The sequence below is a fragment of the Gossypium raimondii genome, chromosome 4, assembly GCF_025698545.1.
Source record: "Gossypium raimondii isolate GPD5lz chromosome 4, ASM2569854v1, whole genome shotgun sequence".
Lineage (NCBI taxonomy): Eukaryota > Viridiplantae > Streptophyta > Magnoliopsida > Malvales > Malvaceae > Gossypium > Gossypium raimondii.
In genome coordinates this window covers 6,419,722-6,438,030 of record NC_068568.1, presented here as the reverse complement: position 1 = coordinate 6,438,030, position 18,309 = coordinate 6,419,722, and the positions used below count along the sequence as shown (strand labels likewise).

At 32.0% G+C, this 18,309-nt stretch overlaps 1 protein-coding gene and 1 non-coding gene across 2 annotated transcripts; one reads left to right on the top strand and one right to left on the bottom strand.

Moving 5' to 3' along the window:
* Window positions 1-1,041: 1,041 nt before the first annotated feature.
* Window positions 1,042-17,074, top strand: LOC105779083 (ethylene-responsive transcription factor ERF113). The gene is made up of 4 exons (XM_052629147.1): window positions 1,042-1,218; window positions 1,825-1,926; window positions 14,094-14,415; window positions 16,279-17,074. Exons 1-4 carry the CDS (start codon window positions 1,042-1,044, stop codon window positions 16,815-16,817), a joined length of 1,140 nt encoding a protein of 379 aa, XP_052485107.1. The 3' UTR covers window positions 16,818-17,074.
* On the bottom strand, window positions 11,317-11,420 carry LOC128040750 (small nucleolar RNA R71). The gene has a single exon (XR_008195556.1). It is a non-coding gene; the product is annotated as a small nucleolar RNA R71 (small nucleolar RNA).
* Window positions 17,075-18,309: the final 1,235 nt, after the last annotated feature.

Below are 18,309 nucleotides of genomic sequence, written 5' to 3'. Positions count from 1 at the left end.
TTATGCTTTTATGAAAAACGCTAAGGGTAAGCAATAGCGGCGTATATAAAAAAGCATACAAAATAATTTTACTTTAAAAAAAAGCCCCATTTTAGCATAGCATAGCAAAACGGCGTAGTTTTGTTCAAAATAATTTTTTTTGCGGCGTTTTTCATAAAGGTAAGCAATAGCGGCGTTTATATAAAAAACGCCACAAAATAATTTTACTTTAAAAAAAAGCCCCATTTTAGCATAGCATAGCAAAACGGCGTAGTTTTGTTCAAAATAATTTTTTTTGCGGCGCTTTTATGAAAAACGCTAAAGGTAAGCAATAATGCGTATATATAAAAGCATACAAAATAATTTTACTTTAAAAAAAGCCCCCTTTTAGCATAGCATAGCAAAACGGCATAGTTTTGTTCAAAATGAATTTTTTTTGCGGTGCTTTTATGAAAAACGCCGCTAAAGGTAAGCAATAGCGGCGTTTATATAAAAAACGCCACAAAATAATTTTACTTTAAAAAAAATCCCCCTTTTAGCATAGCATAGCAAAACGACATAGTTTTGTTCAAAATAATTTTTTTTGCGGCGCTTTTATGAAAAACGCCGCTAAAGGTAAGCAATAGCGGCGTTTATATAAAAAACGCCACAAAATAATTTTACTTTAAAAAAAATTGCGCCTTTTTTTCCCTAAATTCCCCCCTAAAACCCCTAATTTTCCCCCTAAAATTTGTATCCTCAAAACACCCTTTAGGTGTTTCTATCCGCCACCACGCCTTCATCATCATCGTTCCCTACTTTTGCCACTTTAAGCTCCTCTTCTTCTCAACCACCGTCTTTGTTTTTCTCTTGTTTATCCGGTCGGTGTATTTTTCAGGAAAATCCAAAATTTTCCGAAAGATTTCCCGACCGACGATTATTCCATCTTTATCTTTTCGTCAAAATCTCGAAAATCAAAACAATTCCGGTGTTTTTGTTTTTGAAGCTAAAGAGTCATCTTGTTTTCCTTCTCCTGATCGCTTGATTTTGCTGTAGAAATTGGAAGAAAAAGTAGGGAGAGTGATGGATCAAGCCAGGGAGTTGCACGAATCTGGAGCTTCGCTTTTATGGAAGATTTCAAACGAGGAGCAATCTCTTCGCCAAAAAGCCATTTCTCTTGAATCTTCTATTCGCCGTGTTCGTTCTTTAATCAATTCGCTTATATCTAAAAAGCTTTTGGATCCTGAGTTCGCTCGCAAGGTAAAACTCCTTAACCTGTTTTGCATGTTCCTTTTTCCTATCATTTCTGTCTTTTAATTGTTTCTTTCTTTCTTTATTTTTTGGATCGAGAAACAACGAAGAGGATTCTGAGAGAGCCACTCCATCCTAACAGATGGAGAAGCCGCTGCTTTTCTTCCCGCCAAGCTCGTGGTATACTTTGATACTTGCTTGTTCTCTGTCTCTTTCTTTTTAAGTGATTTGATTTCTGTAGTTGGATGTAGCGATTAATTATTTGTAATTGGTATGGCGGAAGGTTTCGAGGATGTTTCGGGACCAATCAATGTGCGAGCATCTCGTAAAGAAGTCCAGTTGAAAGTTAAGGAGGAATATAACAACTACTGAGTAAGCATCACTTCTCTTTACTCTTTTCTAATTTTTATTCGTTGATTGTCTTTTGGTTTGCATATGAATATATTCTTTAATTTAACGATAGCATGCCATTTCCTCGTATAGAAATTCACCAAATTAATAGTAGGATTTATCAAATTCATGAGTTGTTTGTGAATTTTTATTAGACACAAAATTGGGAATTTTGAAAATTGAAGTATTTATGTATGCTTACTCTATCTTGTCTTCCTTCAACAGATAGGACCGCCTTCTGCTTTCTTCTTTTCCGTTAACTTTGCTTATTTTAAAATCTTGGATTTGGGAAGGATGCTTGCTGGATTTCCAGTTCAATTGTACGAGGTATTATAAAGGTTACTTAGATTTGGTTCACTTGTTCTTGATTTAAGGCGAGTTATATTTTATGAATTAATCTTGAATGTATGATATGTAATTGTCGAGCATGGTTGTTGTTCCTTTACACTGGTTTGGCTATGCGAGAGAACATATTGCGAGCAAATGGAAGTGATATTCGTCCATGGTAATTCGCACCTTTTTTTTTTCTCAAATGTTTTCAAAGCAAACTTGTACATGTTTATTTTGTTGTGTTGTTCCTGAAAGCGGGCGTGTAATCGGAGAGTTAGTTAGAGGAGGTAGATTTTCAGTATGATAATGTGAAGTTGATGTTTCTTTAAGTTTTGATGGGTGGAATCGATCCTTTTGGTTGTTTCTCAGAGGACATTGAAAGGAAATGGTGCATATGTTAAATTCTCCTTTGGTTACCCCGTCATCACAATTGAGTTTATGTATTGGTTGTAACTTGTAACCATTTTCTTATGTTGTAGATAGCTTATCTGTATGTTATCCCTAACTTAGTTAAAAAAAAAAAAAGAACACTCTCTTATTGCACATTTCTTATGTTGGCTATGTTGCCGGATTTGCGTGAGAGACCATGGAGATTTGGCTTGCTTGTGATTATATACAAGCATTTTACTCCAATGGCATCTTATTTATCCATGAAAGCTTTATGTGGATCATCTGAAATTGTTCAAATCCATTTAATCTTGTGGATCTCCTTTTGCGGCTTACAACGACTGTGAGAACAATTATTGCCTGTGTTATGGAATGTGTATATGTTAGTTGATTATCAATTCTAGAACGTATAGATTTTCATTCTTGATGTTCGTCTGTAGTTTGTTTGTGTGCATAGTATTTTATTTGATAACATTGTTGTGATATAATTTCTTAAAGGAATAAGGTAAACATCATACTCTTGATTAAATTTTTCAAGTATAGATACTCCTGCATCAAAAACTCTTTCTTGGCACTTATCCTCGAAACCAAGTCTACTTTGAAAGGTTAGTTTGGCTTAAAATTCTATGTTGAATGGATATTTTCCTTTGAGTGTAACTCTTCTAATGTTCAAATTGAGAAAGAAGTTATTAGCATTGCTTTTATAAATCACTTCGGACTGTGTGTGATCACATGTTTTGATGATTGATGTTAATATATATATATATATATATATGATTTTGCTCTATGAAAATCCTTTTGTTTTCACATGTTGCCATGCTAAACTAGTAGCACTCTTTATCTTAATTTTGCAGTCACTACTCGTAGGTAGGTTCTTGCATGAAAGACACATTGAAGAGGAGAGACCACCTTCGATGGCGATGAGGGAATTAAATCAATTAAGTCACTACTCAGAAGTAAAATATCCATTAGCCTGTTACTTTATCAGAATGTGTTATATTTCCTAAACAATGTCTAATTTGAGTTTATAGAATCAAAAAACTCATGTAGTAAACAATGGATTTTCAAGTTTATTCTTGTACATTTTGAACTTGTGCATTTTTTTTTGCAATCTATTTGAACTTGTAACTTTGCTATTTAAATATTAACATGTTTTTCAATATTTGACTAAAAAATTAATTTATTATATGATTAAATACTTTTTGACTAAAAGTATATATTTAATACTAACTAATTTTTATATTAATAATGTTTGATTTTAATATTTAATATTTTAACTTTTTAAAAAGTTAGCGTTTTGTAATCAAAGCGTCGCTAAAAGGTCTTGAGCTTTGTGGCGTTTGTAATCAAAGCGTCGCTAAAGGTTGTGATTTATAGCGGCGTTTGTGAGAAAGCGTCGCTAAAGGTCTTGATCTTTAGCGGCGTTTTTGGGTAACGTGCCGCTAAAGATCATGTTCTTTAGCGGCGTTTGATGGTAAAGCGCCGCTAAAGACCATGTTCTTTAGCGGCGTTTGTGGGTAAAGCGCCGCTAAAGATCATGTTCTTTAGCGGCGTTTTTTATCATAAACGCCGCAAAAGTTAGCGACGTTGTCAACAGCGGCGTTTTTTGCGGCGCTAGTGAAAGCGCCGCAAATACTTTTAGCGGCGCTAAAAAGCGCCGCTAAAGGCCTAAAAAAACGCTGCTAAAAGCCTGTTTTGGTGTAGTGATATATTAAATAAATTTAAAATTTCTTTGAAAAGGTATTTTTTAGGTGAAATTTGAATAGGGAATTTGAGTTATTAAAAATCTCTTTTGGAATTATTTATTTTTTTTACCAAAACAAATAATATATTTTTTAAGGTATGTGTGGACAATATAGAATTTATGTAAAAAAGTGTAATTACTAGTGTAATAATTACATCATTTGTAATTATTAGTAATTCTAATTCGATTATTAGAGTGTAATTACATTTTAATTTGCAATTAAAAAATGAATAAAAAATTTGAAATGTAATTATTCCAATTCTCACTCATCCCTAACAAGTTAAATAATAATTGGATTTATGTGTAACCAATTGTAATTACACTTTCTAATTCTTAAGGAGTGTGAAAATTGGAGTAATTATGTAAATATTTATCCATAATTACACTCAAATCTAATAATCATATAGCTTTTCATACATATTCGTGCTTGATTTAAGTTTTAATAAATTGTTTCTGTACAATAATAATAGTATTTTAATTTTAAAATATAATTATAAGTTATTTTGCTAATAATTAATATATAAATTTCATTGGTAAGAGATAATTTTCCTAATATTTTAAGTTTCCCCCTACTCTCAACCTATAAAGCTAACTTTATATTTAAAGCCTTAAAAGGAGGAGAAATATCACCAAAGTCTCGCCACCGGATGCATTTGGGTGCACCGTCAATGGAGAAATACCACCCCAAATTACACTAAATGGTTAACTAGTCCGTCAATGGAGGGAGAAAGTTCTCTTTTATTCCTCTACTGTTTTTTTCTTTTTAATTTATTCAAATTTACTAAAAATTTAAATTATTTATTTTAAAATTTTATTGATTTAACTCTTAACAAAAATAGTTTCAATACTTTTTAATTATTATATATTTCATTATTAAATGTGTTATACCACCACTCGGTTGGGACACATGGCAACATGAAAAATAATAGAAGGGATACCCGTGAACGACCTTCCGCCTTGTACCGTCCGAATGGTCACTCAGTGATCTACTACCCGCGTGCCTCGTACCTCTTTTGAGAAGGATTATCTGTCCTTAACCACTTGAGTGGGTCCTCTGTTAAGCCACTCATTATTAACGGATGTGGTCTCCTTAAAGAGAGGCCACCCAGGAATCCCTACACCCTCCATCGAATCCCTACCTTAATTTGGGCTCTCTGTTAGGTCCTCACCTCCCCTATAAAATACCCCAAGATACCACTTAATAGGAGGATTCCTCTTCTCTCCTCTCCCAAAACCCTAATACACTAAGCCCTCTAGAACGTCTGCTTGAGCCACTTTACTTTTTTTTACTCTCGGCCCAAAAATGGGTGAATCAATAAAAAATTGATCCGAATTGCTGTGTTTTCTATTCACAAGTTAAAAATTGCAGTTATTCAAATCAAATTATTTTTTATTTAATTATAATTAATTTTAATTTTAATTTTTATAATATAAAAAATATTATATATAAATGATGGTGACAAAATTAACTAAAGTTTTGACTAAGTCAAGATATCATTCCCACGAGGACTATAAGTATTAATAATTACCGTATTTCTATTATTTAACCGAATAATTCAAATGATAGATTAAAAAACTAAAATTAACTAATTTAATTAACTAACGAATGTAGCAAAGAACAAAACATGAAGATAGTCGAATAACAACCAAGAAATGAAATAATACCCAGGTAAGAATCCGCCTAGATTTCATTTGTTACCATCAATCTAAATTACACAATTTCTTTATTTAGCACATTGATCCGTAGAAATCCTTGACTTATGCTAATATCTCTGTGGAGCATAAGAGCAATTGACTCTAGGTTGAATAATTGAAATTTCTTTCTAATTAAAACTCCTATTATCACATTAACTCGTGTTATGGATTCCCCTATTAGATTTGACTCTAATCTAGTAGATTTATGTTGTCCTATTTCTAATATTACATGCAATTCCACTAAATTACGCAAGATCTAATCTTAAACAAGATTTATTCAACCACCGATTTAAGCACATCGAACATGAATTAATACTCAAGAAATATCAAACCAAGAATTAAGCACACATAATTGAGAACAAACAAACTAAGTATTTATTGCATAAAATAGAAATCAAACGACAGAGTTCATAATAGGGTTCATTTCCCATAAGTATTTAAAAAATTAGTTCATACTCGGAAAGAGAAAATCCAAAGATACAGTATAACCAAAAGAATAAAAGAAACTTGTTGTACTATATGTCAATAATAGTAATAGGCATGATCGCAAAGCAATAAGAAAGAAAAATAAGAACATGTAGATTTTATGTGGAAAATCCTTATTGAGAAAAACCACGATAGAGGAGGAGAAATTCACTAATATTGAAACACAACAATACAAGAGGTTTTCGACTACACACGTTTTCAGGGTTAAACAATCGATTATAATCAATGTCTAATAGAAGAAATATAGTCCTACATGGATTCAACTTGTGCGGCATGGTTCATACCCACACCCCCAGTCGAGTTCAGTGGTGGATGGGGATCTGTGGCGGGCTACAGCCTCAGGCCTTCGACCCTCGATCCTTCACCCCCACAGTTCCCTTATTTTTCCTCTCTATTTTATTTCTTTAACAAGTGAGTTACACCTCGAACTTTTCAGGCCCGATCAAATGGGATTCGGGTCACACAACTCCAACAATATCCACCTTGACACAAATTCTCGACAAACAATTTTTTAACCTCTTCCATGATACCCCTTAAGGGGTATTCTTCAACAATGAACACTAACCAAGTCCAAACAATGCTCAAACTTGGCTATAGGAAGTGACTTAGTCATCATATTTGCAAGACTATCATGATTGCTAACTTTGCTTACAACAATATCATTACAAGCAATAATATCACGCACAAAATGATATTGAACATCAATGTGTTTCGTCCTCTCATGAAACATTTGATCCTTCGTAAGAAAGATGACACTCTGACTAGACCGGCTAACCGACCGGTTAACCGACCTGAAATAACATTAATCGAATTAACCGACCTTTCAAAATTTTAACCGTTAACCGAACCGAAATTTTTTCAAAAAAATTAACCAAACCAAAATTTTTTCGGTTAATTCGGTCGGTTAACCGAATTAACCGAAAATTATATGTTTTTATTTTTGGTTAAAAATTAACCGAATTAACCAAATTGAATCACTACATAATTAAAAACATCACATAAGCCTTTGAATCACTACATAATTAAAAACATTACATAAGTCTTGAAATTAACACATAATTGAAATGTAAGTCTTTAATATTCTCCATTTGTATCCATTTCTTCTCTCCAAAAGATCTCCATTTGCATTAAACCTACAAAAAAAACATGTGCCTATTTATATATTATTTTTATTTTTATTTATTAAATTATTTGTAATTTTATGATTGGGTTGGGTTGAGTAATTGGGTTGGGTTGGATACTTGGATTTGGATTGGGTTTAGGTAAATAGTGGGCCTATTAATATATTATAATTTTATTTATTAATTTTTTCAGTTAAATCGAAAAAATTCGGTTAATCGACCAGTTTCGAACCAAATTAATTGTTAATCGAAAAATAAAAAAATAATTAACCGATCCCTGACCGAAAAAATTCGATTAACCGACCGATTAACCAAATTCGGTCGGTTAACCGAATTTTTTCGGTTTTACCCGAATTTTGCACACCCCTAATGTACACCTCATTAACGTTCATAATAATTAATTATTGCTCCTTTAAAAAAAATTGCTAATGTAATAATTATCTTTCCAAGGGAATAATAAATTTTGCATAGAATGAAAAACTATCAAGGTTTGTTTTATTGAAGTACATTAAAGCTAAAGGATAGTACATGAAAATTGATAACTAGTGAAACAACTTGGTAACTAAAACCAACCACAACAAGGTTATATTCTCATATATATCAAGCAAAATAGAGCAGAAATTAGCACCCAGCGTCAGCAGCAGGACAATAGTGAAACAACACCCAAAATAGCACAAAAAACAACCTGCAAAATGTAATAAACCATTCAAAATATCTATATATCAAGCAATCAAAATATTTAATTTTATAATAAGCTATAAGTTCTAAGGTAAATTATATACCTAAAAAGGAATCAAAGAATCATCGTTCAAATCATCTTCTTCATCATTCTCATCATTGTTGCAATCAATTTCTAATATAAAATAAGAATAAATAGTTAGATAATCAAATTGATAAAATGTTATAAAATTATAACAATAAAATGAGAATAATAATTACCTGTTGAAAATCCCTTAGCTCGCATCCAGTTATCAATGCAAACAACGACTTGAACCGTTTTTTGGTTTAAGGGGACTCCTCAAATATGTGATAACTTTCTTCCAGATGCTAAAAGCCGACTCGGAAGCTACAATCGATATTGGAATTGCCAAAAGATCACGAGCCAAAAAAGAAAGCTCACGATATTGAATTGAACTTTTACTCCAATAATCCAGTACATCTATTTGGCTGTTCAACTCAAGCTCTGGTTCTTCCAAATAAATGTCCAACTCTGATCTTTCACTCTTAGTACTGGATTCACTTAAGTATTATCTATAATCATCACTCTAATCATAATCTCCTCCCAAATCAACCCTATTAACATTGAGTTGATGCAAACTAGAATCAACATGATCATTATCTAAAACATTGGTACTTTTGGCCAAAGAGGAAGACGTGGATTTAGAGTTCTTAACATACTCATCAAACAAGAGTTTAAGATTGCTAAGAATGGTTTGCACAATGTCTGAAGCATGAGCACGTAGTTGTAGTAAAGAAATACTGTACATCATTTAACTTGTAACGAGGATCTAAAATTGCATCACATGACAATATCAAAGAATACTTAGCTCAATATTTATTAAATTTCTCTTGCATTTACATAACCATTGGAATTAAAAATGAATGACGACCTTTAATTGTATTAATTAAGACCTTTTGAACCTTGCAAACCCCTCGAAAATAAAGATTAGCCGTTGGGTAATTAGAACTAGAAAAAACACAAGTCACATCATAAAATACTTTCAATAATTTACAAAGAATAGCAATATTTCCCCACTCATCATTAGAAAGTGCAAATATTTAATAATCTTTCCGGTTGGGCCTAATAATATAACACATCTTTATAGTAAAGAGCATATTCAAGCATCAAATAAGTAGAATTCCATCACACACACACACACACACACACACACACACACACACATAAGAAGCATTATCCAAAGTGATGTTAAAAATTTTCTTCTCCATACCCCACTGAGAAAAACATAAAGGAAGTTCATCCGCTATGTTCAAACCATCATACGGAGGAGATAAAGCTCTAAACCTTATGATTCTCTTTTGTAGCTTTCAATCTTTGTCAACCCAATAAGGAGTAATGCAAATTTATTCATCATTAGTATGCTCATAGTTCCAATTATCAGAAGTTAGACAAATTTTGAGTAAAAGTATCAATACTCGAGACCAAAATATTCATACCTGCTTGTTTAGTATTGGTACTTTTGTTGTTTTTTGAAAATTTTAAAAATAGTCATTATTATAGATAAATCTATTTATATTGTCGATTAACTGTTTAATTAGTCATGAACTCATCTTTAAATGTTAATTATAGTAGTTTACATATGTATAAGTTCGGATAGTTGTTGTAGCATCTTGTTACTTGAGTCTGATGATCAGACCGGGTGAGGGTGTTACATATATGACACAAATAAGAAAAAAACGTCGAAAAATTCCATTGAAACCGATTCTGAAGTAGATTTTTGTCAAGATTAAGGATCCGCAATTGATTTCTTAGAAAGTTATCATGAGTTTCTTTATTTCTTTCGGTTATACTATCTCTTAGATGTTTTTTTTATTTTCAAGCATGAACTAATTTTTTAAATACTTAAGGGAGATGAGTCTTATGATGAATTCTGTCTTTTGATTTTTATTTTACGTAATAAATCTTTAGTTTCTTGTTCTCAATTATATGTGCTTAGTTCTTGGCTTAATATTTCTAAATTATTGATCCATGTTCGATGTGCTTAAATCAATGGTTGAATAGACATTGTTTAAGAGTAGATCTTGTGTAATTGAGTGAAGTTGCATGCAATCTTAGAAATATGATGACATAAATCCATAGTACGAGTTAATGTGATCATAGGGGTTTTAATTAGAAAGAAATTTCAATTAATCAATCTAGAGTCAGTTGCTATTATGTTCGAAAGAGATATTAGCATAATTTAGGGATTTCCACAGATCAATATACTAAGTAAAGAAATTGCGTAATTTAGATTGATAGTGACAGATAAAATCCATGCGATTCTTTCCTGGGTATTGTTTTGCTTCTTGGTTGTTAATCGATTATTTTCCTGATTTGTTCTTTGACGTGTTTGTTAGTTAATTAATTTAGTTTTAATCAATCACTCGAATTATTTGGTTAAATGAAATATGATAATTACTAGTACTTGTAGTCCTCGTGGGAACGATATATTTACTCGCGGTAGCTATACTATTAATTGATAGGTGCACTTGCCTTAGTTAAATTATTAGTTAGTTTCGTGACACATCAAGTTTTTGGCGTCGTTGTCGGAGACTAGAATATTAGGAAAACTTTATTTCTATTAATTTAGCCATTTTTTATTTTTATTTCAATATTTTTGTTTTTAATTTAATTATTACATTCTAATTTTTCTTTTGTTTGATTCTTACTGGATCTTTTGGCTTATGACTAGAGTCAACCCGTGTAATTTTTGATAGTGACATCGAAAAAACTACTCGCATAAATTGGAGAAAAGTTAGAGAAGCAAGGGAATGTCAACAGATTTTAATAGACGATCAAGAGCAAAAGGACTTTACTGTAGAGATGGATAATAATCCTGGTAATCAACAACTTCTTGTATTTCATGCTCCTCGGACTATGTATAAATATGTTACGCCCACTCTAATTGGGGTTGAATCAAGTATTGTCAGATCGACTATTACTGCAAATAATTTTAAGATTAAGCTGAAAACAATTCAGATGGTACAGTAGTATGTTCAGCTTGATGGGTTGAAAGATGAATATCTGAATGCTCATTTAGCTAACATTCTAGAGATCTGCGACACATTTAGATCAATGGTGTTACTGATGATGTCATGCGCTTACGGTTGTTCCTATTCTCTTTGAGGAACAAGGTGAAAGAGTGATTGAATTCACTTTCATGTGGTTCCATCATCGCGTTGGCTCAAATGACTAAAAAATTTCTATAGAAGTATTTTCCACCGACCAAAACAACTAAGTTGAGGAATGACATCTCTTATGCTTAATTTGACCTTGAGACATTGTATGATGCATGGGAGTGATTCAAGGATCTTTTGAGAATGTGTCCTTATCATGAATTACCTTTGTGGCTTCAAGTTCAAACATTTTACAACAGTTTAAATCCCTCGACTAGCAAGATAATCGATGTAGCAGCCGACAGAACAATAAAACACTTGAAATAGCTCAAGAATTTATTGCGGAGCTGACACTGAATAACTATCAATGGCAAGTTATGAGAACAAAGCCTATTAAGGTAGTCGATGTTTTTAATATAGATGCAATTGCTATGTTGGTGAGTCAGGTGAAAGCACTGAGTAAAGAGATTGATAGTTTAAGTTGCAGTAAACAGGTGAATCTGGTAATGCAATGTGATGCGATTGGAGCGGAGATTATCAATTTGGAATGTTTACCCTTCAAGTTTAACACGGAGCATGAGCAAGTCGACTTTATGGGTAATAATTCTAGACTTCAGAATAATCTTTATAGCAACAATTATAATTCAGGATGAAGGAAATCATCCAAATTTTTCTTGGGGTGGTCAAGGAAATCAAAAGTGACAACCCCCTCTAGGTTTCCAATAACCTTATCAGCAAGAAAAGAAGCCGATGTTGGAAGAGATGTTGATTAAATTTATTTCAATGTCGGAAACTAGACTCCAAAGCATTAAAACAATTTTGAGGAACTAGTAAGCATCTATTCAAGGTCTCGAGAATCAAATTAGTCAATTTTCTAAATTGGTTTCGGAGAGGCAATAAGGTAGTTTACCTAGTAGCACTGAAACCAACCCAAAAGAGTAAGTCTACGCAATCAGGGAAATGTGTTAGCCGAGCCTAAAAATAAGTTGAATCTAAAAGCTGTTGAGAAAAATGATAGGGTTGAGGAATGCAAGAAAGAGCATAAGCCGATAGTTAGAGAATACAAACTACCAATTCCATATCTGGAAAAGTTAGAGAAAGACCACATCAATGAACAATATGGTAAATTTCTTGAACTATTGAAAAAATTAGATATTAACTTATCTTTTGTTGAAGCTCTTTCGCAAATGCTCAAGTATACAAAATTGGATGTTAACTTACCTGGTGAAAGGTATCGATATATATTGATGGGTATCGATACTTGTTATCATTTTTGAAAGATCATGAAAAAATAATGCACAATTGGTATCGATATAAAGTTTTGTTATCGATAAAATCCAATAGGTATCGATACCTATTATTTGTGTTCAATTTTTTATTCAAAACAGAGAGCATATTTGGTATCAATAAAAATAAGGCATTGATAAAATTGTACAAGTATCGATACATTTTAAAAATATCGATCTTGCTTGTAGGAGTAATTTTATAATTGATTTGAAACAGTTTTAATTAAGTTCAAGAGTTTAAAGTCATTTTTAGAACTTTGTCAAAAATATTCTAAGTGTTTAAAGCATTTTCTAATATGTTTGGAAGTTTTGAAATATTATTTATGCTTTAAATTCTTTGTTCAAAAACAAATTTTTATTTAAAGATATTTTTGTTTGTTATATCAAAATAATTTATCAAATAAATCAGTTCAACACTTTTTCGTACCCTTAACCTAAGCCCCGTTACAGCCTTGTAAATATCTCTTGATTGGTGTGTCATCTCGTTCTATAGTGGTGGAGATTTAATTTTCAAGCAAGCATATAGTAATAGCATTTCTTGTTTAACTATTGAGTGCACATTATTTGAACATTAAACACCTTGAGTGCTTTGAGTGAACCTTAGCGAGGATGTTAATTCTTGTTTACTTTGAATTTTAGGTAATTGTTGAGATATGGGAGACGCCTATATTTTATGCCTTTAAAATCTCTGCTTGGATTGCTTGTGTTCTTTAGTGTCATTTTTGTTTAAATTTCCAACGTATGATTATTTGAAGATTCGCAGTTGATTTTTGTTTAAAAATCATGTTTTCTTGAGTATTCTCTTTAGTGTTATTTTCGAGTCATTTTCCTTTGTTCAGTGCTCAATCTCGTGAAATTGGCATGGCCTACCACACGCTTGTATGGTTCATACGGCTGTGTGGTCTAGCCGTGTGAAAAGGTGCAACCCGTGTGGCTCATTCAGTTTTCTCCAACGCTCCGATTTGTGCTCATTTTGCTTTCAAGTGCTCTATTAAGCATTAAAACTTTAATATAAAGGATTAGGAGTATAAAATTCACAATTAAGATCGGATAATCACCCAAAATACGTTAAAAATGAGGTTAGAACATATTACTTTTAGCACTTATTAATAAAAAAAGAAAAACAACATAAAATACTATATAAAATATTATTTTTGAAAAAATATAAAAGAGTTATTGATATTTTTATTTATTTGAAAAAAATAATTGTTTTAAAATTATTTAAGGAAAGACTTTAAAACATTATAAAAATCATAGGATAAAACTCAATTTATTCAAATAAAGTTGCAAATCTAAAATTAATATTAAAATAAATTAAATTGTCACGCATAATTAAAAAACCCAAAATTTTTTTATCGAACCAAATTTAACTTGTCGAGTAAAATATTTAAGGATGGTCCGAACCTTATTTTCCTCTTCTAATTTCATCACACTTCCCTTTCTCTCTCTCTCTATATATTATCCCAACTTACAACCCTATTTTCCTCCTCAAGTTTCCTCCCACATCCCCCAATTATATATTTTATCCCAACAAACATCTTCCCAATCCCAAACTCGATCCGATCCATCCCCCATATCTCTCCGTTCATATTGATTCCTCGTGGCACCTAGCTATCTATCAAAGTATTTTATGTATCTCCCAACTACTTAGCATACATCATTCATTCAAAATCTTTTGAGAAAAAAAAGGTGGATCATCGAAGACATGGGAAACGGCCACTCCCACCCGAAACATCGGCGGAGAAAAGACAAGGACCCGATGACTTCAGAACAGCTTCTTGGCCTGAATCAGCTGATACGTCAGCCATCGTTACGGCTCTTAGTCAAGTGATAGGCAGCGATGATCAGCAGCTCATTGGTTTCCCACAATCATCGGCGCCCTCCTCAGCGCAGCCACACCCTGGCCCTCCTCAACTCGCAGTTCAAGATCAAGGTGCATATAATCTATTCTTCTTTTTTTTTTTTACTACAACCAAGAAAAGTTATCTGTTTATTGAAATTTGATTGGTAATAAGGTTGCAAAGGCAAGCAACTAGGGTTTGTTCCTTTTTAAGTTACGTGTTGATCTACCTTGTCTTGGTTTTACCTTTCCTTTTCAGTGTGTAATAAATGGCTCTTCAAGTGACTCAAAATGGAAATACCAAAAGTCTCTAACGTAGTGTTGGTCAAAGTTCAATGTATCTACGCCTTAACCTTAGCTACTTTCCTTAATGAAGTCTCTCTCTTCCTATCCCTTTGCCTATAAAAACAAATTAAAATATTGCACTTTATTGTCAACTGTGTTTACACCCGACATTTTTCATGCTTTCACAAAACAAATACATATATATATTTATATATAGGAGTATTATGGTCATCATAATTCCAAGTGTCTTGATCGTATAGCAAGCTAGTTAGCTTGTTCTTACATGTACATATATATATACACTAGTGGATGAAGCTGTCTTTTTTTTATTATCAACCTAACGTGCCGGGATCTATTACGTGGATTGGGAAACATTCATTCCTTTTTTCATTTTCATCCTTGACCAAGAAACGTTTCTTTTTTAAGTTTCTGAAACTTACATTCCTTGCTTTTAAATTGTGCCTAACATTGAAAATGATTACTAATGAGATGGACATTACTGCTATCTATTTTTTAGACTTGAGTTGACATGTTTTAGCTTATAGAACTTGTTAAGTGGAAGAAGAAAAGTAGGGAAATAAAATACATTGAACCCTCATAATTGCATGCATCTTTTTCTTCCTTTTGCAATGCATTTGCCAAATGTATGGTGTTAAACCACTGTTCTTAAGTGCAATTTCACCTAACTATATATGAGAAGGGATCCACATGCTTTTAAGTTTTAATATCTTTATGCATTTATATATATATATATATATATATATATATATATTAGAATTAGTATTTTAAATTTCAATTTTGAATTTATCATGTAAATTTTTAACCTAAACCTCATTGTATTGATTAAGATTATTGCCATTATTTTGAAAGTTTTTACATGAATAGCCAGTCATCTTTTATTTACTCAAAATTTGATATACATGATCTACGTGAGTCCAACATAAAATATAATGGTTGAATTGTTAAAATATGACTAATACAAAATGCTATAGAAATATATATATAGTAGTTTTATTCACTCATGTATTTTTATACGATTAATATTTTAATAATGTAATTGTTGAATTCATCAATGTAATTGATGCATGTTAATTAGTGATTGATCGATATTTCTATTATATTGATCCAAAATGATATCTTTGCTAATATATATTTAATGGTTGAAAGTTTTTTATATATAGAACAAATGTTTTTATTGATATCATTTAAAATTTTACATGTTCAAATGTTTAAAACTATTAATTATAATATTAATTAAAATAAAAATTATGAAATTGTTTAAAACTATTTTTTTTTCGTAAGGCCTTCGTTAACTTTAATCCAACTATGCAATAAAAAGGAACCAAACTTCGGTAATCAATTTTGGACATAAAATTACTTTCATATAGATTATGCTATTAATTACACAAAACTACTTTCACTGATGCTTCAGTTCAGTGTTGGGTGTTATGAGTTTTTGCTTGTTACTTGATTTGTAACCTTATATTTGGCTTGGGAGAAAAAAAAGCACAACCTAAGGCCTTCACCACTTCTTGCTTCCCTTTGTATCATGATTGCATGCAAAAACATACAAACACTTTAATTTGCATATATAAAATACATAAAATGTTTATATCATAAAATTATATATATCATGTCATGTCCTAATGCATTGGCTTTATGCATGTGAAGAAAATACAACGAAGAGACATTACAGAGGAGTGAGGCAAAGGCCATGGGGCAAATGGGCGGCTGAAATTCGCGACCCAAAGAAAGCAGCCCGAGTCTGGCTCGGCACTTTCGACACAGCTGAGGATGCAGCCCTTGCATATGATAAAGCTGCTCTCAAGTTCAAAGGTACCAAGGCCAAACTAAATTTTCCCGAACGAGCTCAATGGAATATGGAAGCGCCGAGTCCCGGAGATTCAAGTACCATGCGATCTGAACAAAACCCTACACCACTAGCCCCACCTTCATCATGGTCTCAGGAGTCATATCCCCACTTGCTTCAATATGCACAACTCCTTTCGAGCAGTAACGATGCTGACATCTCCTATTACACTTCAAACCTCTTCAATGAGCAGCAACCTTTATCTCCACAGTTACCTTCGATGTCTGCATCATCACAGCACTACCAGCAAGACCTCACAAGATTTTCAACCGAGTACCAGAGCTCTGAGTATCAGGGGCAATATGGAAAGGACTTTGATCCAAGTAACAGAAGCCAGTAAGAAAATATTAGTAGCCTTTTTTTTCAAGTTCTAACTCAAGAGAATTTGATAAATCTACTTTACTACAACTATACATTTGATTAGGCCAGGAAATAGGATAATGCCGTAAGCACTCCCATTTCATACTTGCAACTCCCACCCTTATATGTATTTTATAACTTTCCCATCACATGATCCCTATTGGACATGGCGATTAGGGGTTCTTCATTTTCTACATTCAATGGAAAGTTGGATCAACAATCGAGCATGTTAGTTCAGTTGATGTTGTTTTGATCGAATTTGAATGACGTAAATAGGGTAAGAGGAGTTTGATTTTAAATTCTATCTCCATCATTAATTCTTCTCTTCCATTTTGCACAAATTCATCTGAAGCATAATAATTGCAACTATAATCTAAAATGAATTTATTTAAAAATAAAAATAATTTGTGTTCTTTTTATTTATAGAAATAAACTATTTACAGGTTATAAATTGAATATGTATATAATTTAATAGCCATTAACACCTTCAGTAGGTAATCTTACATTCCCTTAATAATGCGATATTTTAATAATTTCACTCCAATTTTAATGATTTTATTATTCATTCTACTTGAAGCATTATGAAATAATAATGAAAACTAATGAATCTTTTATAGCAATTTCACCATCCTTATTTTATCATTTTGATTAAATTTGCCCATATATGACAACAAATAACATTTTAATCACTTTGATTGAAAAAGAAGTGCTAGTTGCTTCAACCTTTATGCAGTAAACAATAAGCGAATCCTACCATGATATAATTTTATCTCCATAAACCAAACAATGGACTAAATGTATATGTCTATTTTCAAAAAAATCTTGGTCCCATATATATATATATAATATGTCTATTTTCAAAATGGAGGAAGATTAGGAGGAGCACTGCTTTCAACCAAAACTGGGGTCATGAGAAGACAGATATTAATATTCCATGATTAGCATCAACGTCATGCATGAACTAAACTGTAAAATTCTTAGTTTTAGATTTTAACCTGTCTTTAAAAAAAGAGAAGAAAAAAAGGCTATACGGCTTTTCATGTGATTGCAACCTTGAATATTGAGTTTTAAACTCTTTCATGTCTAGTTTTTTGTTTGTTCCTCCTTAGTCCTTACCAGAGTGGGGCAACACGACACACGGTTCTCCAACATTTACCATTCCTGGCACTATCTTAAATTAGATGATGCTACTTAGTTATTAATAAAATAGTTTGTAGGAGTTTTAATTTTTTAATAAAATGACACCATTATCATAATATATCAAATGTGAGTTTTTTTATCATGGCCGCCTTTCTCAGTAATACTCTTTCTAAGACTCAAATCTATGTTCTCCTTTGAAAATAGACTGTATCACATTTTTGAGTAAATATGAGTTGATATTGTATTCTCCATTTTAGTTCTCTTGTCGGTGTTTCTTAGTCAAACAAACTTAATTTTTAAAACTATAAAATAAATATTTTGAGAAGTTTGAA